The sequence below is a fragment of the Sus scrofa genome, chromosome 6 (genome assembly GCF_000003025.6).
Source record: "Sus scrofa isolate TJ Tabasco breed Duroc chromosome 6, Sscrofa11.1, whole genome shotgun sequence".
In the NCBI taxonomy this organism is placed as follows: domain Eukaryota; kingdom Metazoa; phylum Chordata; class Mammalia; order Artiodactyla; family Suidae; genus Sus; species Sus scrofa.
The window spans coordinates 91,905,771-91,933,579 of NC_010448.4; the positions used below are offsets into that span (position 1 = coordinate 91,905,771).

Consider the following 27,809-nt stretch of genomic DNA (forward strand, 5'->3'; position numbering starts at 1 on the left):
TGTTTAGAGTGCTAAAAGGGAAGGGCAATAATGCTCACCTTGGACCCAAGGCTGCCAATCGAAGGGCTTTAACAACAAAGGGTATCATTTTCTTTCTATTTTTTAAAGTGCCATACCCATGGCATATGGAGGTTCCCAGGCTAGGGGTTGAATCGGAGCTGTAGCCACCGGCCTTTGCCAGAGCCACAGCAACGCGGGATCCGAGCCGCGTCTGCAACCTACACCACAGCTCATGGCAACACAGGATCCTTAACCCACTGAGCAAGATCAGGGATTGAACCTGCATCCTCATGGATGCTAGTCAGACTTGCTAACTGCTGAGCCACAACTAGAACCCCAATGGGTATCATTTCAATAGATTCTCCTCACCTGCACTGAACCCAAACTACTTGGTTAAGTTAATGCAATCAATTCACTGGAGCTGAGAAGCCAGTGAGGGGACAACAGCAATAGTCTCTCATTCCTGGCTTTCCCTGAGAGAGAGATACCCTGAAAACAAAATGCTCAACATCTGACCTAAGAATGGGCATTTAATCTGGACAGCAAATCCAGCCTTAAGGCATTGGGATTTATTGAAAAACTACATACATATTAAAACATCTTTATGTACATTTTCACCATTACAAGATTACAAATGTACAAATATAAATTCCATCAAAGTCAGCATCTTGCATATTAGAAACAACTGTAGAAAACCTATATCCTAATTCCATCAGTTAAACTGGTATTTCTCGTCTGCCAATAAAAAACTGGCACAATTTATCCAGCTTCCCAAGTCCAGCTTCTGACAGTGAATCCACAGTATTTACATGGAATGTTTTTCCAAAGCAGCAGTGGCACTTGGTTCTGAGGGGGGAAAATATCTGTATAAAATCCCGAGAGTCTCATGGAAGTTTGGGGGAAACTGGGATTCGTGGCAATCCTCCTAAAAATACTCTGATGAAACTCCATGATGGTCTTCTCTCAAAATAAGTAATGACGTATTAAATTGTCCTCCGACTGGTTGGAGCAATGTACTCAACCCAGTTGAATGCAATAAATAATGGTTATATAAGTAATTCTTCTAGTCAGAATGAGAAGGGAAGTCCTTAAGCAACGGTGTTTCACATCAAAAATTTAGTCCTAGGAGAGTGCTCTCTGTCCCATGGACAATCTAATGTGGACAGACACCAGGTATAACCTTTTATCTTCATCCTCACACTCCAGAAAGTTAGCTCTTTCTAACTTGGGTACAAGTTTGAGTCCATATATAAAGGAAGCAAAGGCTAACTGGAAATTTGAGACTGCCTTGGGAAGAGGCATAAAGAAAATTAAGGGGCAAGACTAATATAACAGCCCCTCTGTCAATCCCTAGGTCCTGTAAGAAGTCTTTCACTGAGTCCTGGTCACCACGGTGCAGATCTTAGGGGTGTGAAGGAGTCGTCCTGGTTTTGACATTCACTGCTTTCTGTAATTTTCTGTCACGCCGCACTTTTTCTTCCTCCAGCCACCCCTTTCACCAAAAGGTATCAACCCAGGAAGCTGCTAGGATAAAATGCCAAATATTTAATGGAGGATACCCAAGTATGCCAGAAGCTGATGTTTTAAACTACAGAATTAAGTTAGTAGTCAACCCAGGAAATAATAGAGGCCAGAGCCCATGCAGTGGAAAGAGCTGGAATCTCTGTCCTCAATCTTAATGCATTGATTATGAAGGACGGGGCCACGCGGGCATCAATTTCAACCTTCAAGCCCAGATACTTCTCAACAAAGTCTTAACATAGGTGCTGCCATCCGTGTGGTGTTAGCTTTCCAAATATCTGAAGATGCTCTGCTTCGATCCTGAAGTGCTATCATCTGTTTTGAGGCGCTTAGGTGAAGGGGATGTCATTAAAGATGGACCCATTCTCCTTACCTAGAGAGCAGAGGAAGAGATAGGACCAACTCAAGACTCTCATACAAGTACTTAGCTTCAATTAGCTCTTAAGCAGCTCATAGTTAAATCATGGATGATTAGGAAAAAAAAGAAATAGAAAATTTCCAGGCAAGTTTCAAAGCAGATTACTTAATGGGGATAGCAATCCCCTTGTACCTTATTGGGAGTGCAAGATATAACAGTGCAGCAGAAGCCTTTAAGTTATAAATATGCATATATTTTAAACTCAACTCAATTCATTCACTCACTCACTCTGCTTTGGAGAGTCACCCTATCAGTTCTCAAATTCCTTACCCGAGGCTTAGACAATTCCTTTGCTGCCTCAGCCTTGACAGGAGAAAGTGTGTGGAAGACAAAATTTCTTGAATTTCGGGGAGCACTGGGGTTGAGGTCAGAGAGGGCGGCCAGTTTCTGAAGCACAGCTTTGGGCTGGTTTAGCAGTGAGCCTGTCTTCCGCTGAGGAAAGAAGAGTCATCTAGCATCAGATTCCAAGTGCCAAGGGAAGAAGAGAAGTCAGTTCCTCCCTGACTCTGCCAAGTATTGAGGGGACACACTCCCACCCAGCTCAAGCAGAAGAGAAACAGCAGGCTCCTCTGACATCTACTGCCATTTCCTGCAGCCACCTCCCTCCACTAATGACAGAGCTTCCCTTAACTTGACCTTTATGACTGCAAGATCATGACATCAGGTCCCCAACCAACCTGGCTGTCACTTCCTGGTCTGATGGCTTCAAAAGGATTTCTAAATAATGACTTTGAATCTTCAGTAACCACAGTGTGACTGACTGAAAAAAAGAAAAGACAGAGAGGTTTGTTATAGGCTAAGCTGGGGTAAAATCACTTTTTTTTTTTTTGGTCTTTTGTCTTTTTTTTTTTTTTTAAGGCTGCACCCACGGCATATGGAGGTTCCCAGGCTAGGGGTCTAATAGGAGCTGTAGCCGCCAGCCTACACCACAGCCACAGCAACGCCAGATCTGAGCCGAGTCTGCAACCTACACCACAGCTTACGGCAATGCCGGATCCTTAACCCACTGAGCGAGGCCGGGATAGAACCCACAACTTTATGGTTCCTAGTCAGATTCGTTTCCGATGTACCATGATGGGAACTCCCAGAATTACTTTTATTTTATTTTTTATTTTTTATTTTTTTGGTCTTTTTGCTTTTTCTTGGGTTGCTCCCGCAGCATATGGAGGTTCCCAGGCTAGGGGTCTAATGGGACCTGTAGCCGCTGGCCTACACCAGAGCCACAGTAACGCGGGATCCGAGCCTCGTCTGCAACCTACACCACAGCTCATGGCAACGCCGGATCCTTAACCCACTGAGCAAGGCCAGAGATCGAACCCGAAACCTCATGGTTCCTAGTCGGATTTGTTAACCACTGAGCCACGATGGGAACACCCTCTCAGAATTATTTTAAATCTTAACCAGCTAACAAGCTTTTAATAAGACCAATAAACTAGACCCACAGGAACTCTGATTACTTTTATTTATTTATTTATTTATTTATTTAGTCTTTTTGCCTTTTTCTAGGGCCGCACCATGGCATATGGAGGTTCCCAGGCTAGGGGCCGAATCGGAGCTGTAGCTGCCAGCCTATGCCAGAGCCACAGCAACGCAGGATCTGAGCCGCGTCTGCGACCTACACCACAGCTCACGGCAACGCCGGAACCTTGACCCACTGAGCAAGCGCAGGGATCGAACCCGCAACCTCATGGTTCCTAGTCGGATTCGTTAACCACTGCGCCACGACGGGAACTCCTGATTACTTTTTTTTTTTTTTTTTTTTTTTTGTCTTTTGTCTTTTTTGTTGTTGTTGTTATTGTTGCTATTTCTTGGGCCGCTCCCGCGGCATATGGAGGTTCCCAGGCTAGGGGTCCAATCGGAGCTGTAGCCACCGGCCTACGCCAGAGCCACAGCAATGCGGGATCTGAGCCGCGTCTGCAACCTACACCACAGCTCACGGCAACGCCGGATCGTTAACCCACTGAGCAAGGGCAGGGACCGAACCCTCAACCTCATGGTTCCTAGTCGGATTCGTTAACCACTGCGCCACGACGGGAACTCCCTCCTGATTACTTTTAAACTGTAACTTGAAAATACAGTAAATGGCTATGAGATGACAGACAACTCAGTTGAACTTACTGACTAATTAACAGTAATAATAAAAAAAATAAGAGTGATAAGAGTGCTGAGAAGTGTTTAAGGGCTTCAGTTATGGGGTTAGATACATCTGAGTTCAGATTCCAGATCTAACACTTAAATATATAAGCCTGAGCAACTAAATAAAGAAGCCAGATTTCACGCCTCTGAGCTGCCTTAGAACATAAAGCAAAACCAGATACACACACACACAAGTACAATGTCCACTGCCCAACAGTCTAAAATCAAAAGAACACTGTCTCTCCCCATCTCCGAGGGGTCTCTTTAAGACAATATTAGACACAGGCCCGTGACTAAGCTGCAACAGCTCCTGAGGGCTGGAGTCACCTCCAAGGCTCCAGCACTAACAATCCAGGGAGCTAGATGCTGAGGAGGACTAAGAGCTCACCATTCTTCTGCAGAGCTTTGGCTGTAACTTTCTTGGCCAGCATCATAAACTGACTGTCTTCTCCAATTTCTTCTTCTTCTTCTTCAGCTGCAATTTTCCCCTGCTGTGCCTGAAAATAAAAATCAGACAGCATTAACAGAAGCCTACAGCTCTCCCAAATAATTAGCATAGCCTGGAAGCTAGAGTACTTGAGATATCATTTGTTTTCCTTCTTGCAACCCTTTATTGCTTTAGACCAAAAAAAAAGGGGGGGAGGGATTTCAGACAAAATTGCCCAAGGTAACCTTCTCAAAGCATAGAAGAAAATTCAAGGATTAAAAGGGACCATGATAGGAGTTCCCACTGTGGCGCAACAGGATCTCTGGAGCTCTGGGATCTAGGTTCAATCCCTGGCCTGGCACAGTGGGTTAAGGATCCAGCATTGCTGCAGCTGTGGATCCTGTAGGTTGCAACTGTGGCTTGGATATGATCCCTAGCCCGGGAACTCCATACACCACAGTGTGGCCAAAAAAAAGGGACTGCAATTTATTGCCAAAGATTTTAAAACTGTCATGACAAGCTGGGTGACTGAAGTGACCCTCATAACTGTGGTCGGAATAGGAGAATCTTTTGCAGGCTTCTTACCTGGTCTCGAAGCCACTGCTCTCGTTCAATTCGCTCCTTTCTCCATCTGGCTTCTGTCTCATCAAGCTGTTCTTCAATCTGATCATCATCAGAGTCTCTGTGAAACAAGTCCATCTGGGAAGCATCATCTAAAGCAAAGAGTTAAGGCTATTAGCATTCTGCAATCCCCAGGAGAGGGTGCCTGCAGACACAGGTGAACCCTTTCCATGTACAATATACTAACACAAAATTCTCCTATCCATTAATAGATAATAATGGTCACAACCAAGCCCTCCACAACCACTTGCTATAGTTGTGATTTCTTCTTTCTGTCTTAAATTACAGAAACATGTACCTTGTAGCATTTGCTTTTGAAGGCAACAATCAAGATACCTATGTTTTTCCATCGGAATTTCCTCATTCGTCCAGGACCATCACTGTGCAGGTCCCCATCAGCAAGGTACCTTTCTTGGTACAAACGGAGCTGTCGCTTATCATCATCCAACATTGTTTTCCTACAACACAAGAAACATGGTATTAAAAACCAGGACCATTCCTAGTTATAGGGGTTATAGGGCCTGCCTTAAAGCACATCCTATTACTTAGAAGGGCTTTTGGGGATACTGACATATGTATTTTCTTGATTTGATTCTGCAGTTCCTCATCAGAGGGAAGTACTTCGTCCATTACATCCTCTTCATATTCATCAAGCTCTTCTCCATCATACTCATCTTCACTCCCCACATCACTTCCTGACACTTCTGCTTCATCCTCCAGGTATTTCTTTAATCTCCTGGAAAACAATTTTTGAAGATTAGAAAATGCAACAATGAATATACACATAGAGCCATCTCTAATAACAATGAGATGGAAGCAATGAGAAAAACAGAAAGAACACTGAGCCATCTCTAATAACAAGAAGCTTAAATTGACGTAATAACATATTTTGATAATACTTAAAAGTCTTAAAGTGCCAATAACTGCTTTGAAGCATTATTGCATTATCGAAGGGATTAATGCAATATTAATCCCTTCGATTCACAGTTGAAGGAACTGAGACTCAGAGACTTACCAATGGTCACACAGCTAGGAGGAAGCAGAGCCTGGCTTCAACCCAGGTTGGTAACTAATAGAGCCAAAACTCTCAATCTTCTCTATGTATTTCAGACATACCTGCCAGAAGGTTCAAACTCTTTTGTTTTGTATTTAAGCTTACCAGCTTCAGGAGACAGACCTGGGATAGCATAATATAGAAAGACTGAGCCCACCAAATCTTGACCCTCAAGTTAGAGGTATGACTGAGGCTCAGAGTCAGTGGTAATCAAAACCACTACTAGTTGGTGAGTTCCTGTTGTGGCTCAGTGGCAACAAACCCAACTAGTATCCATGAGGATGCAGGTTCGATCCCTGGCCTCACTCAGTGGGTTAAGGAACCAGTGTTGCTATGAGCTGTGGTAGGTCAAAGACGCAGCTTCAATTCAACCCTAGCCTAGAAACTTCCATATGCCACAGGTGTGGCCCTAAAAAAGCAAAAAAACCCCCAAAACAAAAAACCCCAAAACACTACTAGTTAGTTTTATTGACTTCAGTTCACTTTGAGAACAAATCTGTTGTTAGCCTAAATTCAAAGTCCTGTTATGGTCATGAGTGGCAGAAGCTGATGGTTTTCTGAAAGCTGATTTTTTTTTTTTTTTGTCTTTTTGTTGTTGTTGTTGTTGTTGCTATTTCTTGGGCCGCTCCCGCAGCATATGGAGGTTCCCAGGCTAGGGGTTGAATTGGAGCTGTAGCCACATGCCTACGCCAGAGCCACAGCAACGCGGGATCCGAGCCGCGTCTGCAACCTACACCACAGCTCACGGCAACGCCGGATCGTTAACCCACTGAGCAAGGGCGGGGACCGAACCCGCAACCTCATGGTTCCTAGTCGGATTCGTTAACCACTGCGCCACGATGGGAACTCCTGATTTTTTTTTTTTTTTTTTAAGCTAGGCCTGCAGCATATAAAAATTCCTAGGCCAGGGGTTGAACCTGCACCACAGCAGTGATCACAGCCACAGCAGTGACAAAACTGGATCCTTAATCCTCTGCACCATAAGGTACTTCTGAAAACTGATTTTTACCAAAGACTTACATTTTTTTTTTTTTTACAGCTGAGTTACTCTAAATCCTAGGATTCCTGAAGAATCCCTTTAGGGGCCAATAACCACTAAGCTTTCCAATCTTCTTAAAGAGGGTACTCTTTGAACTTTGTGTGTGTGTCTATTTTTTTTTTTTTTTTTTTTAGGGCTGCACACTTGGCATATGGAAGTTCGCAGGCTAGGGGATGAATCGGAGCTATAGATGCCAGCTTATGCCACAGCCATAGCAACGCCAGATTCAAGCCGCCTCTGCAACCTACACCACAGCTCATGGCAACGCTGGATCCTTAACCCACTGAGTGAGGCCAGGGATCAAACTCGCATCCTTATGGACTAATCGAGTTCGTTACTGCTGAGCCACAGTGGGAACTCCTAGAGCAGTTCAACTTTTAGCTGTAATTCTTCATAACATTTCATTTGAACAAAGGACTCTGTAGTTAGGGAGTTCCCGTTGTGGCGCAGTGGTTAACGAATCCGACTAGGAACCATGAGGTTGCGGGTTCGATTCCTGGCCTTGCTCAGTGGGTTAAGGATCCGGCGTTGCTGTGAGCTGTGGTGTAGGCTGAAGACGCGGCTCGGATCCCGAGTTGCTGTGGCTCTGGCATAGGCCAGTGGCTACAGCTCCAATTCGACCCCTAGCCTGGGAACCTCCATATGCCGAGGGAGCGGCCCAAAAAATGGCAAAAAAAAAAAAAACCAAACAAACAAACAAACAAACAAAAAAAAACAAAACAAAGGACTCTGTAGTTAAATAAGGTTTAAGAACCATTGCCTTAGAAAAATTTATAGATGATCCAAAATTGTATGATACAGTAAACCTGATAGGTGACAAATTAGAACCCCAAACTGATCTTAATAGAATGAAATGATGGGATAAAAACAACAAAATAAATATAATAGGGATCAATATGATGTCTTATATTTGAATTCTAAAAGTAATTCACACATAAAAACCTATTAAAATGGTTTTTATAAAACTTTCAGTATCATGGAAAAATGCTCACAGATGCGGTAAATGGGAAAAAAAAAAGCAACATGCAAAATTGCATATACGAAAAAACTACAGATCTCAACTAAATAAACATATATGCCTTTGGGAGTTCCCATTGTGGCTCAGTGGTTAGAGAACCTGACTAGCATCCATTAGGACATGGGTTTGAGCCCTAGCCCCTCTCAATGGGTTAAGGATCTGGTGTTGCCGTGAGCTGTGGTATAGGTTGTAGACATAGCTTGGATCCCACGTTGCTGTGGCTCTGGCCTAAGCTGGCAGCTACAGCTCCAACTGGCCCCTAGCCTGGGAACCTCCATAAGCCATGGGTATAGCCCTAAAAGACCAAAAAAAAAAAAAAAAAAAAAAAAAAAATATATATATATATATATATATATGCCTTTGGTTATGAGATGATAACCACCACTTTCACAAATATTCTGGATGGTGGATATAGATGACTTTTTATTTATATCTTTTTGTATTCTTTCAATTATCCAAAATAAATGGTTTACTTTCATGATCAAAACAAAAACACGGAGTTCCCGTCATGGCGCAGTGGTTAACGAATCCAACTAGGAACCATGAGGTTACAGGTTCCATCTCTGCCCTTGCTCAGTGGGTTAACGATCCGGCGTTGCCGTGAGCTGTGGTGTAGGTTGCAGAGGCGGCTCAGATCCCGCGTTGCTGTGGCTCTGGTGTAGGCTGGTGGCTGCAGCTCCGATTCGACCCCTAGCCTGGGAACCTCCATATGCCACGGGAGCGGCCCAAGAAATAGCAAAAAGACAAAAAAAAAAAAAAAAAAAAAAAAAAAAAAAAAAACCCACAACATTAAAAAAAAAAATAAAGGAGGGTCATTTGCCCAAGACTAGGATGAGGAAACCTGAGATGACAGTAATTCACAAGAAAAGAGACAAGGGGAACTTTAGTTGTCTATGAGATCCTCAGGATCTACAGTGACCCCTTCTTAAGATCTTTGGTTACTTTAGAAGTGGTATGCATCCAGAACAAGGCATGTGGTTGTACCACAACATAGAGCAGTGGGGTCAGACCACACCTGAGGATAAAGAGAACATACATATGTGAAGAGTCTGGAAGCAACGTCACATGAGAAAGAGCTGAAGAGGTAGGGGTGTTTAGTATAGAAATCACTTGGGGAGGACACAGCCATCTTTGAATACTCAAGAGATAGCAACTAAATGAATCTCATTCAATCTGTGTTAACCACAAAAAGCAAATACAGAACCAGCAAATGTAGGTAAAATGTTGGCAAGCTACAATTCAACTGTTAGGAGAACTTGCTTGCAATGGAAGGAAGGGACATAACACCTACATTTGCCTTTTCAACTTCTCGGATTGCCGCAGGAGCTCTTCCTCATCCTCCTCCTCCTCATGGTCTTCTAGGTCTTCATGGGTCTTCATAGGGTCTTCATGGTCAGAGTCACTATGTTCATCCTGCAAAATCACATGCAGTTAAAGGAATAAAATATGTCCTCCACTGAGACAGCATTTACAAACTTCGACCCAAACATTTCATTCTAAGAAATTGCTTCTGAAAATATGACAAACAGAATTCTTAAGGACTCACTCTACCAAAAAACAAAAACAAAAATAAAAACAAAAAACCAAAAAACCATACAGCAGCAATACATGGAGTTCAGTCACGACTACTTTGTTCCCTCCAAACTCACCTCATTGCTATCAAACTCATCATCATTTGGGACAAGCCGGAAGTCTCCAAATTCCTCCTCTTCACCTTCTTCTTCCTCTCTAAAATGCAAACCAACAAATCAATAAATAAGCTGTTGAAAGCAAATTACAAGCAGTCAGCCAACTTAGGACTTGAACAGTACCACAATCCCTTAAGAAACAAGATATCTAGCCTTTAATTTTTTTTTTTAAATTGTGATGAAATACACACAACATAAAGTTTACTATCTTAACCACTTTAAGTGTACAGTTCACTAGCATTAAGTACATGTGCACTGTTATGCAATCAACCTCCAAGAACGCATTTCATCTTACAAAACCAAAACTCTACACCCTCTAAATAGCAACTCCCCATTCTTTCCTCCTCACAGCCCCTGGCTACTTTCTATCACTATGAATGTGACTACTCGAAGTACCTCATATAAGTGGAATCATACAGTATTTGTATTTTTTTTTTCTTTTTCTTTTTATGGCTGCATCTGCAGCACATGGAAGTTCCCAGGTGAGGGGTCAAATCTGAGCTACAGCTGGGGCCTACCCCACAGCCATGGCCACACCAAATCCAAGCCATATCTGCAAGCTATACAGCAGCTTTTGGCAACACCAGATCCTTAACCCACTGAGCAAGTCTGGGGATCAAACCTGCATCCTCACAGAGATAATGTCAGGTCCTTAACCTGCTGAGCCACAATGAGAACTCCAGTATTTGTATTTTTTGTGATTGGCTTATTTCCTTCAACACACTTAATCCATGTTGTAGCATATATCAGAATTTTCTTCTTTTTTAAAGGCTGAATAATATTCTGTGTATGTATCCACCTGGGATGCTTCTACCTTTCAACTGTTATGAGTAACGCTGCTATGAACATGGGTGTTCAAATACCCATTAGAGATCCTGTTTTCATTTCTATTGTATATATACCCCAAAGTGGAGTAACTGCTGGATCATATTCTACTGTTAATTTTTGGGGGAATTGCAATTCTATTTTCTTTTCTTTTTTTTTTCTTTTTTTTTTAAGGACTGCACCCGTGGCATTTGGAGGTTCCCAGGCTAGGGGTCGAATCAGAGCTGCAGTTGCCGGCCTACACCATAGGCACAGCAATGCCAGATCTGAGATGCTTCTTCAATCCACACCACAGCTCACGGCAGCTCCAGATCCTCAACCCACTGATTGAGGCCAGAGATTGAATCCGCAACCTCATGGTTGTCAGATGCGTTTCCGCTGTGCCACGAAGGGAAATCCTGCAATTCTATTTTCTGTAGCAGTGTTACCATTTCACATTCCCACCAGCAAAAGAAAGGGATTCCAATGTTTCCATATCCTCAGCAACACCTGTTATTTTCTGGGTTTTTTTTGACAGTAGCCATCCTAATGAGTATGAGGTAGTATCTTATTATGGTATATTTCCTTAATTATTAGTGATGTTGAGCACTTTCACATTCTTATTCTTGCCTTTTTTACCTTGTTCCCTACCAATCAATTAAAGCATTATCATTTCCTTACTATGGAAACATGAGACTCAAACCCACTGCAAGACTCTCAGACAGAACCACAGGTATAGTGAAACATGAAGCCCCTAAGATGACCAGTTACTGCTAAGCCCAGAGAACCTACCCCAGAATTTTATCAGAAGGCCAGGCCTCCCAAATTCCCTCCAAGCACTTTGACTTACCTGTCTGTTGGGAAAGAGCCTGAGCAAAGAGCAAGTGCTTCCTCCATTGGATCACCCATGCTGCTCTCCTTCTCCTGCTTATTTAAATCTGATGGAGCCAGAGTGGAGACATCTACATCACAACAAAGAAAAAGATTTGTCACCAAGAAATGACAGCTTTATCCTCTTTCCCCAGCCATCTGAGGACATGCCAGCTCAACACAGTTTTAAGGTAAGCTTGCCAAAAAGAGCTCATCCTCCATTCATTCGACAAATCCTTATTTAGTGCTTACTATGTGCCAGGCAACAGGGAAACAGCAGTGAACAAAACAAAAATCCCAGCTCCCAGTTTACATTCTAGCAGGGATGTGAGGGGGTTAAAGGCATGTGCAGGTGGAAGTAATATGTTAGCATTTATATGAAATTTACTATATAGCAGGTACTGCTCCAGGCTTTGCACATATATTAGCCATAAATGACAAGTCATATGGCCCAAGTGAAAGCAGACTTAGATTGTTATTTCACCATTCTAAGAAAGTAAGAGCTCTAAATATCAGGAGCTAAGCAATGAATGCAATGTACACCCAAGAATCCACCACAGGTCTGTTTTCTGTGAACTCCTTTTTCCTTCTTTCTTTCTTTTTTTTTTTTTCTGTGAACTTTAAACCTGAGAGTAAGGAGCTTTTTTTTCAAGGATACTGACGTAAGATATTTGGCTGTGGTGAGCCTGATGCTCTCTTGGTTGATACTTACCTTGAGAAGTAAATTTTCCTGAACAAAGATCCAGAAGTTCCTCCATGTTCTCTTTCTTGTCGTTCTTCCTGGGCAGAGGTTTTTCACCCTGAGATGTGAACTTTCCAGTACACAAATCCAGCAGCTCATCCATGTTGGCATCCATGGCGTTCTCATCCATACTGGCCAATGGCAATCGAGGCTTCAAAGCTTGGTACTGATTCCTGTGGTTTCTGACATTTAGGAACCTACAAGCCCAATGAAGAATGTCAGAAATACTCTAGGAAGAAAACAGAGTGGTGGATGAAAAAGTCTGAACTCATTTCCAATACCAAAGTTAGAAGCTGAATTCCGAACCAGAAGACAAAAGACTCAGACTTTAGCCTCTTGATAATCTAAAGAGGAAGGGGAAGTTTATGAAAGAATAAAGGCTATTCAAAAGCTAAAGGGGAAGTTCCCGTCATGGCTCAGCAGAAACAAATCTGACTGGTATCCATGAGGACGCAGGTTCCATCCCTGGCCTCGCTCAAGTGGGTTAAGGATCTGGCATTGGTGTGGCTGTGGCGTAGGACAGCGGCTACAGCTCCAATTCGATCCCTTGCCTGGGAATCTCCATATGCTGCAAGTGTGGCCCTAAAATTAAAATAAATAAATAAATAAATAAGGGTAAAGGATAATTTTTGGCTTTGGATGGTGCTAGGAGTTCCCATCATGGCACAGTGAAAATTAATCCGACTAGGAACCATGAGGTTGCGGGTTCGATCCCTGGCCTCACTCAGTGGGTTAAGGATCCAGCGTTGCCATGAGCTGTGGTGTAGGTCACAGATGCGGCTCGGATCTGGTGTTGCTGTGGCCGTGGTGTAGGCCGGCAGCTGTAGCTCCAATTAGACCCCTAGCCTGGGAACCTCCATATGCCTCAGGTGTGGCCCTAAAAAGCAAGAAAGCCGATGGTGCTAGAATAAGGCTTGGTGTTCTGGCCATGCAATGTGCCACAGATGTGTCGATTCTCAATCCCATCCAACAATCCTAATATAGTAGGATGGATACAGGGAAATTTGATTCCTTTATGAGAGCTATACATTTCAAACAAGACAGAAATTGAAGGATCAGAATGCCAGGAAGGCTATTTACCTTTTATTTTCTAGAGAGACTTTATTCAAACTTGTAGAATGCAATACTAATGATCTGTACACCTCTCTTTCTCAGAAGAAAAAGCACAGATGGAGAGACAGAAGCTCTCTTTATTTTTAAACAAAATTAAGCAGTACCCAGCGCTATTCCACCCACAGAAACATAAAACTACCTACCCATCTGCATCCAACAGTTGGCTCTGAGTGTCATCTTCTAAACAGAATTGGAAGTCTCCTGCTCCGAGGAAAAGTGTCTTAGGCTCTGGGGAGGCGTTATACAGATCCTGGGAATCCTCTATGGGAAGTGAAGGCTCTGACAGCTTTCCTGAACTCTGGCACCAAAACAAGACCAAACAAAAACAAAACGTTTTACAAATGTCATTCACTGTCATGACAACAACAGAAGTTGCTATTTGTAAAATTTAATCTATTCTCAGGCAACTGCAGTTGAGGAGGACAATGCATAGCCAAGAGAAGCATAAAGAATAATACCTTCAAGAAAGTAAGAACCTTGGGTGAGGCTTGTTTTTAATATACAAAGGGGGTGGATTTTTTAAAAATGAACATACATAACATGGTGGGAGTTGTTGGCTTGGACACACTTTATTTAGCAATGTGGGAAGCAAAAGGGAGAGATTAGAAAACTATTACCATCTTACCTTAGATGCTGAGCTGACCAAACTGGCTCTAAATAGCCCAGGGGAAGGAGATCTGAATCCTCCTGCTGTCGGGAAAAGACTGGTCCCACGGCCTGTTTGCCTGTTGCAAGGCTGATAGGACGGAATTGTGGAGCCTATCAGCTCAAAGCTGCTGTTGTGGCTGCTCTCCTTTGTCAGTAATGAGCATGAATCATCTTCATCTAAAGAAAGAGAATAACTTTTAAGTGTGTGATTCCAAAAATAAGTGAGATTTGTTTAAGAAGAAGAGTTGAGAATGAAACTGTCAGGGTAGGATCCACAGGCAAACCTCTCAAGTTACATGCTCCAAAACAATAAGTTAAAGGTAAATTATGGTACTAAAATAGCATGATACGATCAGGGTTTATCACACTGAGCTAAGTGATACCTCAAAGTTCCTGTCTTTCTCTCACCCTGCCTGATGCCTATGATTACTTGTTCCATTATCCAATCACTTACACATCTCTTTGATCTACATATGACAGAAATGTTTCATGTTTCGCTCAATTAACACATACTCACTAAGGACCTTTACATGCTCATGGTCAACTGTAAAGAAACTTCATGCAAAGTTTTCCAAAATTGGACCAAATTGCCATTAGGTACAACTGGGAAAAGACCACTAGAGTTCAAAAAATGGAACCTTAAGAAATTATGGTCCTTAAGTGTCAAAGCTAGAGGATCAAAGAAAAGTCAAGTTCTATACAGGAGTCACTACTTACCTAGTTTGCTAGGCCTTTTGCCTGAGTTTTCATCTAGTTCTGATTTTTCTTCACTAGGAGAGTAACTACAAAATAAAAAGGTAAATTGTTTGAGTATCTTTCTGCTTCTTTTTTTGGGTCTTTTTAGGGCCACACCCACAGCATATGGAGGCCCAGACTAGGGATCCAATCAGAGCTGTAGCTGCTGGCCTACACCACGGCCAAAGCAACACCAGATCCGAGCCGAGTCTGCAACCTACACCAGAGCTCACAGCAACACCGGATCCTTAACCCAATGAGCAAGGCCAGGGATTGAACCTATGTCCTCATGGATGCTTGTCAGATGTTTCTGCTGAACCACAATGGGAACTCCCTGTTTCTGCTTCTTACTGGAGGGGCAAATACCAAGGAATCTTAATCTTTTCTTAGAGAGATTTACTTACTCCATCTTGGAAGAGCTGTCCTTAAATAAAAGGAAGGTAGAATCTGATGAGAGAGGCTTGGGAACAGAGAGAAGGCCAACTGACTTGTCATTTTCATCACTGCCATCATTGTTTTCTTTATCCATTTCTTTCTCATCTTTGGTTTCTGTTTCTTCACTATCGAGATGGAATTCTGCCATCTTTACCAAAACAAAATAATACAAGTCAAAAATTTTAAAAGCAAACACAGTTAGCCTGAAATATGCTGCTTGGTTACTAGTCATATCTTAAATCTGAAAAGGTTAACCTGAAGGAGGCTTGGTCTAACAATTGTCATTAATATAATTCTCCCTGGCACTTCTAGAGCTCTTTTATATCTATGTCATTTTACCTTTTACTCTCACCAAACCGTTACAAGATTATGAAAAAAGACTGGATTATAATTTTATTGTGTCAATGACAGGTTACATGATTAGCCTAAGACTGCAAGACAACAAATGACCTCAAACCAACCACAGACTGTAAAATCCTGCCCAACTCAGCCATGGCTTTTCTCTTCCCTTTACTTAGGGTTAAACATTAATCAGCTCTTTCAAATGATTCCAGCATTCTGACAAGGATGCTTTTCTGTTTTCTAATACTAAAAATCCTATCATTTGTCTTCTATAGGTGGAAAACAATACTATGGAAATAAAGGCAAGAGGTCCTTTTACAAATACTCTCCTTAATGAAGAAAGAAATTAACTCAGGAAGGTCTTAGCTTGAGAATACTCCAGACCTCAACCTAGCCAAGGTTAAAAGAGTCCTTTTTTATTCTGAATAGAGAAAACAAGGAAAAAAGTCTATTCATACGAAGTCATTTTGATATTAGCATTATATTACAATGTGTAAGCCAACACGTAGAAGCCAAGGCTCTGGCTCTGTGAAATGTATGCACTAAAATTTAGATACATATGAGCTACATTTATCTCTGCCCCTAAAATCTCATACAACTGAATGTGTTCACTATACTCTTACTCAAATCTTATTTTCTCCTTCTCTTATTTACCATGACCTAGTAACAAAATCACATAATTGCCAGAAACCTCCTGATTGCCTTCTTCCTCCTCTTCCTCTTCTTTCTCCTCTTCTTCCTCTAATGCTTCCTCTCCCTCCTCTTCTCCATCTTCCTCAGACTCATCTGTCATTTCTTCCTCCTCCTCCTCTTCTTCTTCAAATCCATCTTCATTATCTAACTTGAGTAATGCCTGGCGCTTCTGGCGTTCTTCAAACCTTCGGAGTTTCATTGCTTCTTGCAGTTTAGCTTTCAGCACCTGAAGCTTTTCCCCTGAAGAGAAATATGAAGAGATGCTTTAACTGTAATGACTGACTACACAGGACAACAATGCAAGTGAGTATTTTAAGCAATTCCAGAAGTATTCTAGACACATCCCAAAAGGAAAGTCGGTGACCTCTAGGCTTTTCTTTTATTTTTGTTTGTTTGTTTTTGTTTTTTTTAGGGCCACACTCGAAGCATATGGAGGTTCCCAGGCTAGGGGTCGAGTTGGAGCTGGAGCTGCAGCTGCTGGCCTATGGCACAGCCACGTCAACACCAGATCTAAGCTGCGTCTGTGAACTACACCGCAGCTCATGGCAACACTGAATCCTTAACCCACTGAGCAACGCCAGGGATCAAACCTGTGTCCTCATGGTTACTAGTCAGGTTCGTTACCACTGAGCCACAATGGGAACTCCTAGGCTTTTGTTATCTTAACAAATGGGGATTAGGAGTTCCTGTATGGCTCAGTGGGTTAAGGATCAAGCATTGGGGGTTGGATGGCTGCTGTGGTTCGGGTTTGATCCCTGGCCTGGGACCTTCCGCATACCATGGGTGTGGCCAAACAAAGAAATGGGGATTATTATGAACTGAGTGTAGAAGATCACTTCCAGAATTATGTTCTATACCTCGGGATAATATATTATAGAGATTATAAAATTATTACTACAAAGTGAGGGAAGAGTGAGACTTCAAAAGTCTCTGGCACAACAAGGACCTACTATTTAGCACACAGAACTATATTCAATACCTTGTAATAACCAGAAAAGAATCTGAAAAAAAAAATATATATATATATATTTATTAACTGAATCACTCTGCTATACACCTGAAACTAACACAACATTGTAAATCAACCATACTTCAATTAAAAAAAAAGTCTCTGGGGAGTTCCCTTCATGGCTCAGCAGTTAATGAACCCAACTAGGATCCATGAGGATGTAGGTTCAATCCCTGGCCTTGTTCAGTGGGCTAAGGATCCGGCATTGCCATGAGCTGTGGTGTAGGTTGCAGATGTGGCTCAGATCCTGAGTTACTATGGCTGTGGTGTAGGCCAGCAGCTGTAGCTCTGATTTGATCCATAACCTGGGAACTTCCATGTGTGGCCCTAAAAAGCAAAAAAAAAAAAAAAATTAAATTAAATTTTAAAAAGTCTCTGGCTCAGAAGCCACAAAGGAAAATACTGATAAATTATCTACATTAAAGAAAAAGAGAAACAACTCAAGAGTAAAATGGACAAAGGATGTGAACTGGTAGTTCACAGAAAAATTAACACATATTATTAATAAACAAATTAAAATTTCTTAACCTCACTTTTCATTAAAGAAATATAAATCTAGGGAGTTCCTGTCGTGGTACAGTGGTTAACGAATCCGACTAGGAACCATGAGGTTGCCGGTTCGGTCCCTGCCCTTGCTCAGTGGGTTGACGATCCGGCGTTGCCATGAACTGTGGTGTAGGTTGCAGACGCGGCTCGGATCCTGCGTTGCTGTGGCTCTGGCGTAGGGTGGCAGCTACAGCTCCGTTTAGACCCCTAGCCTGGGAACCTCCAAATGCTGCGGGAGCGGCCCAAGAAATAGCAAGAAGACAAAAAAAAAAAAAAAAAAAAAAAAAAAAAAGAAAAAAGAAATATAAATCTAAACAATGAGACACTATTTTTATACATATTTGGAAAAAATTAGGTTTGATAATATCCATTATTAACAGCAACTCTTATTACACACGGTGATTCAGAGTGTAAATTAATATAAGTACTTTGAAGGATAATGGGATGATATATATATATCAAAATGTGACTCATTGATTCCATTGTAAGGAATTTTGCCTCCAGAATTACCAACATATATCTAATACTAGGACACAACACTGTATGAAATTCCAAAAACTGGAACAAACAAGATGTCCATTAAGAGGAATACTGTTAAACGAATCATATTATATTTACACAATGGAATATTATGCAGCTCTTAGAAAAACGTCAAACACAATATGAGCAACTGAGCTCTTGAGTTAGGTGGTATGGATTAGGCTGCTAGTTCTACTATTTACTAGCTGTGTAAACCTGAGCAAGTTGTTTAAATGGTTTATCAGTTTCCTCATATATAAAATAAGGATACTAATGCTATTTCCTGTAAAACACCTAGAGGAATCCTAGCAGAAAGTGTTCAATCTCTCTCTTACACATACACACACACAATGATATGAATATGAAAATACATATGAATTTTCCTAGGACACAAATAACTGTTAACAGTTGCCTTCGGGAAGGCTAATTTTTCATTTTATACATTTCCCCTAAGTGTTTTAGTTTTTTTCTATGTAATATATTACTTGTACTTTCAAAGTGGGAGTGGGAACAACAGACCTGTCCATAATACACTGCTAAAACAAAAAAGCAGATTACAAAGCAGAATTCATGTATGGTCACGTTGTTGTTGTTTTGCTTTTAGGGCTGCACACTATATATATATGTACGTGTGTGTGTGTGTGTGTGTGTGTCTGTGTGTGTGTGTAGTCTTTTTAGGGCTGCACCCGAGACATATGAAGGTTGCTAGGCTAGGGATAGAACCAGAGCTACAGCTGCCAACCTATGCCACAGCCACGGCAACGTGGGATCCAAACTGCATCTGCAATGTATACCACAGCTCACGGCAACACTGGATCCTTTACCCAGAGCAAGGCCAGGGATTGAAACTGCGTCCTCATGGATGCTATTCAGATTTGTTTCCACTAAGCCAAGATGGGAACCCCCAGATATATATATTTTTTAAATAATAAGACAAAGGCTATTTTAAGAAATAAAGTCATCTTACCCACCATTCTACACATCTAGGCAACGTGACACATGAATCACGCTAAAGGTGCTATCTGATCTCCAAAGTTTCCAAGGAAAAAGATTCTCTAACTTTTCTTCTTTTTTGTCTTTTGTCTTATTAGGGCTGCACCCACAGCACATGGAGGCTCCCAGGTTAGGGGTCCAATGGGAACTGTAGCCGCCGGCCTACGCCAAAGCCACAGCAACGCCAGATCCGAGCCGAGTCTGTAACCTACACCACAGCTCACGGCAACACCGGATCCTTAACCCACTGAGCGAGGCCAGGGATCGAACCTGCAACCTCATGGTTCCTAGTTGGATTCATTTCCACTGCCCCACGACAGGAACTCCAAGATTCTCTACCTTTTCGCTATAGGGTTTTCACTAGCCATAAGGACCTGTCAGGAGTTCCCGCTGTGGCACAACAGGATCGGTGGTGTCTTGAGAGTGCTGGGACACAGGTTTGATCCCCAGCCCGGCACAGTGGGTTAAAGATCCGGCATTGCCACAGCTGTGGCTGTGGCTTGGATCTGATCCCTTGCTTGGGAACTCCACATGCCACAGGGTAGGCAAAAAAATTTAATAAAATAAAGTAAAATGGAATTAAAAAAAAAAAAAAAAAAGACCTGTCAGAGTACAAAGAGTAAAGCAAACCCCTTTTCAAAACCAAAACCAAAAAAAACCCCCATGAACTCAAATACCTGGTTTTGTGTGGCTTGCTTCATCCAGCTTCTCAGCTGCCAAAGTCACGGGTACCACATCTGCCTTGAGCTCTTCCTTTCCATCAGTGCCCACATCTTTCACTATGATGTTCACATTCACCTTCTGACCAACCCTGGGTTTGGCTGCTGGATTAGCATGCTTCCAGAAACGCTGCTTCAAGGCTTCCAGTTCTAAACCAAACACCAACCAGTATGTCAGTTTGCCTCTAAGATTTCAGTTAATAATTACAAGCTAAGTTTTTTAAGCTCAATAAAATTGTAGGGAAAAAAGATAAATCAAAAAACTCCTTTGCTACCAACACCTGTGTCCAATTTATATGCCTTAACCCAAACTGATGAACTGCTGCAACGGCTCTTCCTCAATATACTTCAAAACTTATTTTAGGACAGAAATTTATAACCAAAGCTTCTATATATGTGCAATTCCTTTTTTAAAAATGTATTGAACTAGTAGAAAAAAATACTATACTTCTCAATTATTCTAGGCCTTAATTTTTCATGGGTTTCGTTTCCTTTTTAAAAATTCCATATTTTGAACATTTCAGTATTAGCAATCTCACTAAATTGTGGACAAGGTCAATTTTAAGAAGTGGAAAAAGAATATAATGATCACTACAGTAAGGGATGTAATTCAGCAGCAGAACTGGGGAAAAAAAAATTTTTTTGGGGGGGGGCTGTACCTGCAGCATATAGAAGTTCCTGGGTTAGAGACTGAATCCTAGCCACAGCTGCAACCTACACCACGGCAGCGGCAATGCTGGATCCTTAACCCACTACACTGGGCAGGGCTTCAAAGCTGCATCTCAGCAGCTACCCAAGCCACTACAGAGACAACACAGAATCCCTAACCTGCTGCACCAAAGCAGGAACCCTGGAAAAGTTTTTTGATGAAACTTTTATACTGATATAGTCAGTATAATCAGAAAGGAAATCCCACTTACAGGAGTTCCTGTTGTGGCTCAATGGTAACAAGCCAGACTAGTATCCATGAGAATGTGGGTTCAATCCCTGGACTCCCTCAGTGGGTTAAGGATCTGGCATTGCCGTGAGCTACAGTGTAGGTCGCAGATGCAGCTTGGATCTGACGTGTGGAGACTGTGGCGTAGGCCAGCAGCTGTAGCTGTTCCCTAGCCTGGGAACTTCCATATGCCAAAGGCATGGCCCTAAAAAGCAAAAAAGGCAAAAAAAAGAAATCCCACTTACAGGTAAGTCCTGTACCACACATTCAACTTGCTTACAAATGGGAATATATATTGTGTATACATATGTGTGTTATGTATACACACATACACACATGCACACACACGTATATACATAGATATTGGGAGTGAGTTCAGTGGTCTAATAGCAATAGGGCCTTTCTCCTCTTCCCCACTGCTATTGCTCAGAACTTTCTCTCCTTTCTCCCTCGGCCAGCTGCTACCTGGCACCATCCCCCACTCCCTCTGTTTAACGAGTCAATCAAACCACAGTGGGATCTGTTGTAAGAGAGCTGGCAGTCATAAAGAGAAAGGAAAGGAAAAGAAGAAAAAGTTCCTTTGGGGTTGAGGGATGCTGTCTATTTCTGCATACCGTGCCTTCTTTTCCATGTTAAAATGTCCAGGATGCTCCAAGTTTGGTTCTTTTTCTAAAATGCACTCAAATCATACTTTAGTAGTTTTGGGGTTAGCATCTAGATACTATTTTCCCTTCCCTGGAGGGTCTTAGTAGAAAAGGAGATGAACTGGAGGAAACCTTTGTGTTCTGAGTCCCTAACAGTATTTATTAGTAGCAAAAATCCAACTCCAAAGGATGGTATGTTCACATTGCCAACCAAAGAGTAGGGAGAGAAGCTGTAAGTTGTATCCCATTTTACAGTAGTTCAAGAAAGGTGGCAGTGGAAAGGAACAGAAATAGGCAGGTCATTATTGGTGCCAAGAGAATAAAAGAAAGGGGAGGGGAGGAAAACTATTCAGAACCTAAAATAAGTTAGGCAGGAATTGCCTTCACTCTTCTGGAGAAGGCCAGGTCCCTCAAATCCCTTCACCCCCCAACCCACTGGAGCACCCACTTTCCTTGCCCTTTACTACAGGACTCAACCACCACCCTCTTCACTAGAATCCCTGTTCAAGCTCCTCTCCCTCCATCAGTTGTTTCCCAGCACGTTTCATCTAAGTGAAAAGTCTCTGCTCCAGCTCACATCTACACCTTAAAGCCCTGCATGATCTGGCCTCTGGTGACCCACCCCCTTACAGGCCCCACTTCAACTAGCCAGAGCACTCTGTGCTTTCTCCTGCTCCGTGTCTTTTGCAAGTCCATCACCTCCACCAAGAAAGTCCTCCCTCACTTCTCTGCCTTCGTATCTCCTACTCAGCTTTCAGGACTCAGCTCAGGTATCAGCTCCTTTCAGAAGCTTCCCTGACTCCCTGTGAGGAACTCTTCCTCTAGGCTCAAAGTATGCACAACACTTAGCATCTAATAGTATAATGGTCTGTTTGCCTGCCTGTTACTCCTACTAGACTTTCATTTTCTTGAAAGCAGGGACCACATCTTACAGAGCACCCAAAAATATGCTAAATAAAAATTTATTGCATAAGGAGTTTCCGCTGTGGCTCAGCAGTTAACGAACCCAATTAGTATCCGTGAGGATGTGGGTTTGATTCCTGGCCCCACTCAGTGTGTTAAGGATCCAGCATGGCCGTGAGTTGTGGCGTAGGTCACAGACATGGCTCGGATCCCGCATTGCTGTGGCTGTGTTGTAGGCTGGCAGCTGTAGCTCCGATTTGACCCCTAGCCTGGGAACTTCCATACGCTGTCAGTACAGCCCTAAAAAGATTAAAAAAAAAAAATGTATGCATAAATAAATGAATGTTGACATGTGTAAATATACATCAACATTCATATTATATTATGGAACCGGCTGATCTGGAAACCCAACTTTCATGTTAAATATTATTTCTGAAGGAAAACATTCTGAGTTAAAAATAAGTGCCTATTCATGAAAAGATGCTTAATATTGCTAATTATTAAAGAAATGCAAATCGAAACTACAGTGAGGTACCATCTTCCACTGGTCAGAATAGTCAGCATTGGAGTTCCCATCGTAGCTTAGCACTTAAAGAATCTGACTAGCATCCATGAGGATGCAGGTTCAATCCCTGGCCTTGCTCAGTGGGTTAAGGATCTGGCGTTGCTGTGAACTGTGGTGTAGGTCACAGACACAACTCGGATCCTGCATGGCTGTGGTGTAGGCCAGCAGTTACAGCTTCAATTCAACCCCTAGCCTGGGAACCTCCGTATGCCTATGTGCGGCCCTAAAAAGCAAAAAAAAAAAAAAAAAGAAAGAATAGCCAGCGTTAAAAAGTCTACAGGAGTTCCCTTGTGATGCAGTTGGTTAAGGATACAGCATTGTCACTGCAGCAGCTCAGCTCACTGCTGTGGTATGGTTTGATCCCTGGACTGGGAACTTCTGCATGCCATAGGCATGGCCAAAAAGAAGGAAAAAAAGTATACAAATAACAAATGCTGGAGAGGTGTGTAAAAAAGGGACCCCTCCTACACCTTTGGTGAGAATGTAAACTGGTATAGCCACTATGGACAACAGTATGGAGGTTCCTCAAAAAATTCTAAATACAAGTTGCCATATAATCCTGCAATCCCACTCCTTTTCTCCAGGCACATATCTGGAGAAAACTCTAATTTGAAAAGATACACACACTCCAATGTTCACAGCAGAACTCCAAGGTTCACAGCAACAAGCCAAGATATGGAAGCAACCTAAATGTTCATTGACAGATGAATAGATAAAGAAGATGTAGTATATATACAATAGACTACTACTCAGCCATAAAAAGGAATGAAATATTGCCTTCTGTAGCAACACGACCTAGAGTTTATCATACTAAGTAAAGTAAGTTACAAAGATAAATACTATATGCTATCACTTACATGTGGGATCTAAAATATGACACAACCGAACTTATTTACGACAGAAACAGACTCACAGACATACAAAACAAACTCATGGTTGCCAAAGGGGAAAGGAGGAAGGGGGAATAAATTAGAAGTTTGGGATTAGCAGATATAAACTAATATACATAAAACAGACATTCAAGGTCCTTCTGAATGGCACAGAGAACTAAATTCAGTATCCTGTAATAAACTATAATGGAAAAGAATATGAAAAATAACATATATAACTGAATCACTTTGCTGTACCCCAGAACCTAACACAACATTGTAACCAACTATACTTCAATTGAAAAAAAAAAGTGCGTATTTATGTGCCAGGCACTGTGCTAGTTCCCTCTATAAGCCAACCAAACTCTCCAAGCCTTAGGAGTTCCCATCGTGGTTCAGCAGAAATGAATCTAACATCCATGAGGACACAGGTTCAATCCTGTAACTTCAGAGATCTGTCAACAAAGGACCTTGTTATAGGTTAAGTTGTGTCCTCCAGAAAGATAAGTCCCCATCCTAACCCTTGGTGTCTGTGAATGTGACCTTATTTGGAAGTAGGGTTTTTGCAGGTATAATCAAGTTAAGATGAGGTTGGCCCCATTCCAACATGACTGGTGTGTACTTATACGAAGAGAAGGAGTTCCCATTGTGGCTCAGTGGTTAACGAATCTGACTAGGAACCATGAGGTTGCAGATTCAATCCCTGGCCTCACTCAGTGGGTTATGGATCTGGTGTTGCTGTGAGCTGTGGTGTAGGTCACAGACGCGGCTCGGACCTGGCGTGGCTGTGGCTATGGCGTAGGCAGGTGGCTACAGCTCCAAATTAGACCCCTAGCCTGGGAACCTCCATATGCCGCAGGTGTGGTCCTAGAAAGGGCAAAAAGACTAAAATAAATAAATAAATAAAATAAAATATTTAAAAAAAAAAGAAGAAGAAGAAGAAGACAGGACTTCCTGTCGTGGCACAGCAGAAATGAATCCGACTAGGAACCATGAGGTTGTGGGTTCGATCCCTGGCCTTGCTCAGTGGGTTGAGGATCTGGCATTGCCATGAGCTGTGGTGTAGGTCGAAGATGCGGCTTGGATACTGTGTTGTTGTGGATGTGGCATAGGCCAGCAGCTGTAGCTCCAATTCATCCCCTAGCCTGGGAACTCGCATATGCTGCGGGTGCGGCCCTGAAAAGACAAAAGAAACCCCTGAAAACCTCCCCAAACCTCAATTTCTTCATTTGCAAAATAATACCTGGGGCTACGAAAATTAAGAAAGATAGCAAAAAAATCTGTCAGTATCTAATATAGTAGACACCCCAAAAAAAGTTTTCTTGGAGTTCCTGTATGGCTCAGTGAGTTAAGGATCCAGTGTTGTCACTGCTGAGGATCAGGTTGCTGCTATGATGCAGTTCAACCCCTGGCTTAGGGAAGTCCTACATGCTGTGGGAATGACAAAACAATTCTTTTCTTCCCTTTCCTGTTTCTTAGTCCAAGAATGTTTAGATAATTTCTGGTCCCACATAACAAAATTTCAGTGGCTAGTATAGAATGTACTCAAAAAAGTTTCTTTCCCATCTCCTAGTCTGAGACTGTTTACATAATTTCTTGTCCCATACAACAAAACTTTCCCTCCCTAATCTGGGCAACAGCTGGGCAACAGCTTATTCCCATGCTTCCTTGCTAACAGAGTTATGCCACACAACCCTTCCACCTCATTCCCAGCTCTGGTCAAACTGACTTACACATCCTCCCAATACGCACCCCACAGAGCTCTTTCTGTCCCTTCCAAGAATGTCCTTCTCTCCACTTACACAAAGTCCACCCATTCAATCAACAAAGACTCACTAAGCTTAATTTACACGCCAGACACTGACTGACCTAGTACCCACCAACCATATTCTATTTAATAAAGAAAAGACTTGATGTACATAATTTCACTAATAACAGAAACAGCAGCCACCATTTGAGTGTTTATTTATGCTCTTCGTTTATATGCACTATTTCAACAAATCTTCACTACTGCCCTGTGAACCAGATAGTGCTATTTCATTTTTTTTAAAAAGATGGCTTGGAGAGGTCAAACAGCATATTCAAGTTTAAATAGTGAGTAGAGAAGTCCAGATTCAAATCCCAATCTTGCTACAGAGCCTAAGCTCTTAATTATCATACCGCACCGCCTTGATGCCGAGGGAGCGCCCAATTTTACCTACAAGTCAGGACATTTACCCAATGTGGGTAGTATTTGAGTTCTCTGTTAAAGGATCATTCGTTCACTCATTCATTCAATAAACATGGTTGCCTACAATGTATCATCCATTTTGGAAGCACAGGGGATAGAGTAGAGAGCAAGCCAGAAGATCCCTACTCAAGGTATAATGGGAAAGGTAGTGCATCAGTAATTACACTCACTCACTCTTCAAGCCTTCCTTTAACCACCTATTATAAGAGGCTTACTCCTTCTCTGAACCCCCAACATACTTTATTCTTAATGTTCCTTTCAGCAAAGAATACGCTTCCCTTTTCTCTATGTTATTTAATTTTTTCCAATTATAGTGACATATTCAGGATAGATGTCACTTACCACTTTATCTTTTGTATTACTGTCATTTGCATACTTCTTATCTCCCCTGTTAGAGTGCAAGTAGCTTAAGTGTAGGATAAATGTCAGATTTCTCAAGCATGCCTTATAGCATCTTGCATGCAATGGATAGTTTAATATTTGTTGAATGAGTGAAAAAAAAAAAAAAGAAAAGAAATTCAGTTTTGCAGACAATTTGCTGAACCAAAGTGCTTCCAACTGTGACAAACTAAATAATGCTTTTACCAGTGTCATGCCATAACGCAATGTACCCTCCTTTGTACATTAACTATCAACAGGTTTCCATTTTAAACAAGGTTTAGAACATTCTGATACCCTGCCAAGTGTATCTACATGAGATTCTACCTGTGATTCATCTGTAGAATAAGACCATGTGTGGTTATTCGTTTCTCCCGTGTTCCTTATCCTCCACAGCGGCAAATAATAGAAAGCTGACAGAATAGATCACTCTAGAGAATCTCTCCACAATTCAGAGCATTACCTCTGTTGGTTTCAGGTTCTTCAAGTATCACAAAAGAATCTTTGTCAGCACCCAGCCGAGGTTTAATGAAAACATCTACTCCCAGCTGCTTAAGTCTATCCACAGTGAACCTCCTAATTTTGTCAGGTGGCACTACTGCTGCTGATTTAGTTTGCTGGCTGGGCTCTTCCACCTTCTCATCTGCTTCTTTTGTTTCTTTCAGGTCTTCTTCTCCCTCCAGGGCAGGAGGTTCAGGTGCCACGAGCCCTCCAGCCCGATACTTCTCACTGTCCTTGTCCCTAAGGAAGCTGCATTCTTGTGCCACCAAGATGTCTCCAGGTGAAGGTCTAGCATCACTTTGTTCCTGTTCCTTGGGAATTTCTAGCTTTTCACTTCTCATCAAATTCTTACTGCAAGATTCATCTGATCCAGTAGTGGTCTGTGGTTCGTTTGTAACTTCAAGGAGCTCGTTGGTTTCCATTTCATGTTCTGCACCTGTTGTCTGCTCGGAATCTTTGCTATGGTGGTCATTATTCAGCTCAGTTGTATTCACAGTATCGGTGACTTCTTTGTGATGGCTTGCCTGATACTTAGATGACCTAGAGGATGGGAAATAAGTCGGGGTTGAAAATTACCCTAAATCTGAAATATTCTCATCCTTCAGCACATAGTGAACCAGTTAACATTAGTTTTAAGGGAGGGGGGAATCTGAACTCTTTATGCAAAGTATTTGTCTCAAAACTGAACATTT

General features: G+C 42.1%; 1 protein-coding gene across 3 annotated transcripts in view; it reads right to left on the bottom strand.

The window, feature by feature from the left end:
- The window catches only part of CLSPN (claspin), a 61,746-nt gene continuing 34,491 nt past the window's right edge, over positions 555-27,809 (bottom strand). For 2 of the 3 annotated variants that reach the window (XM_021095923.1, XM_021095924.1), the window contains 18 exons: positions 27,080-27,657; positions 20,049-20,240; positions 16,303-16,544; positions 15,239-15,417; positions 14,817-14,881; positions 14,077-14,276; positions 13,595-13,749; positions 12,309-12,535; positions 11,577-11,688; positions 9,884-9,962; positions 9,526-9,647; positions 5,695-5,859; positions 5,460-5,581; positions 5,088-5,215; positions 4,464-4,572; positions 2,617-2,699; positions 2,210-2,371; positions 557-1,894 (listed from right to left, as the gene is read on the bottom strand). In XM_021095923.1, the coding sequence (XP_020951582.1) occupies positions 1,784-1,894; positions 2,210-2,371; positions 2,617-2,699; positions 4,464-4,572; positions 5,088-5,215; positions 5,460-5,581; positions 5,695-5,859; positions 9,526-9,647; positions 9,884-9,962; positions 11,577-11,688; positions 12,309-12,535; positions 13,595-13,749; positions 14,077-14,276; positions 14,817-14,881; positions 15,239-15,417; positions 16,303-16,544; positions 20,049-20,240; positions 27,080-27,657 (3,031 nt within the window). In that variant the 3' untranslated portion in view covers positions 557-1,783. Of the gene's footprint in view, positions 1,895-2,209; positions 2,372-2,616; positions 2,700-4,463; positions 4,573-5,087; positions 5,216-5,459; positions 5,582-5,694; positions 5,860-9,525; positions 9,648-9,883; positions 9,963-11,576; positions 11,689-12,308; positions 12,536-13,594; positions 13,750-14,076; positions 14,277-14,816; positions 14,882-15,238; positions 15,418-16,302; positions 16,545-20,048; positions 20,241-27,079; positions 27,658-27,809 lie in introns of all 3 variants that reach the window. The other variant, XM_021095922.1, reaches the window with a different exon arrangement.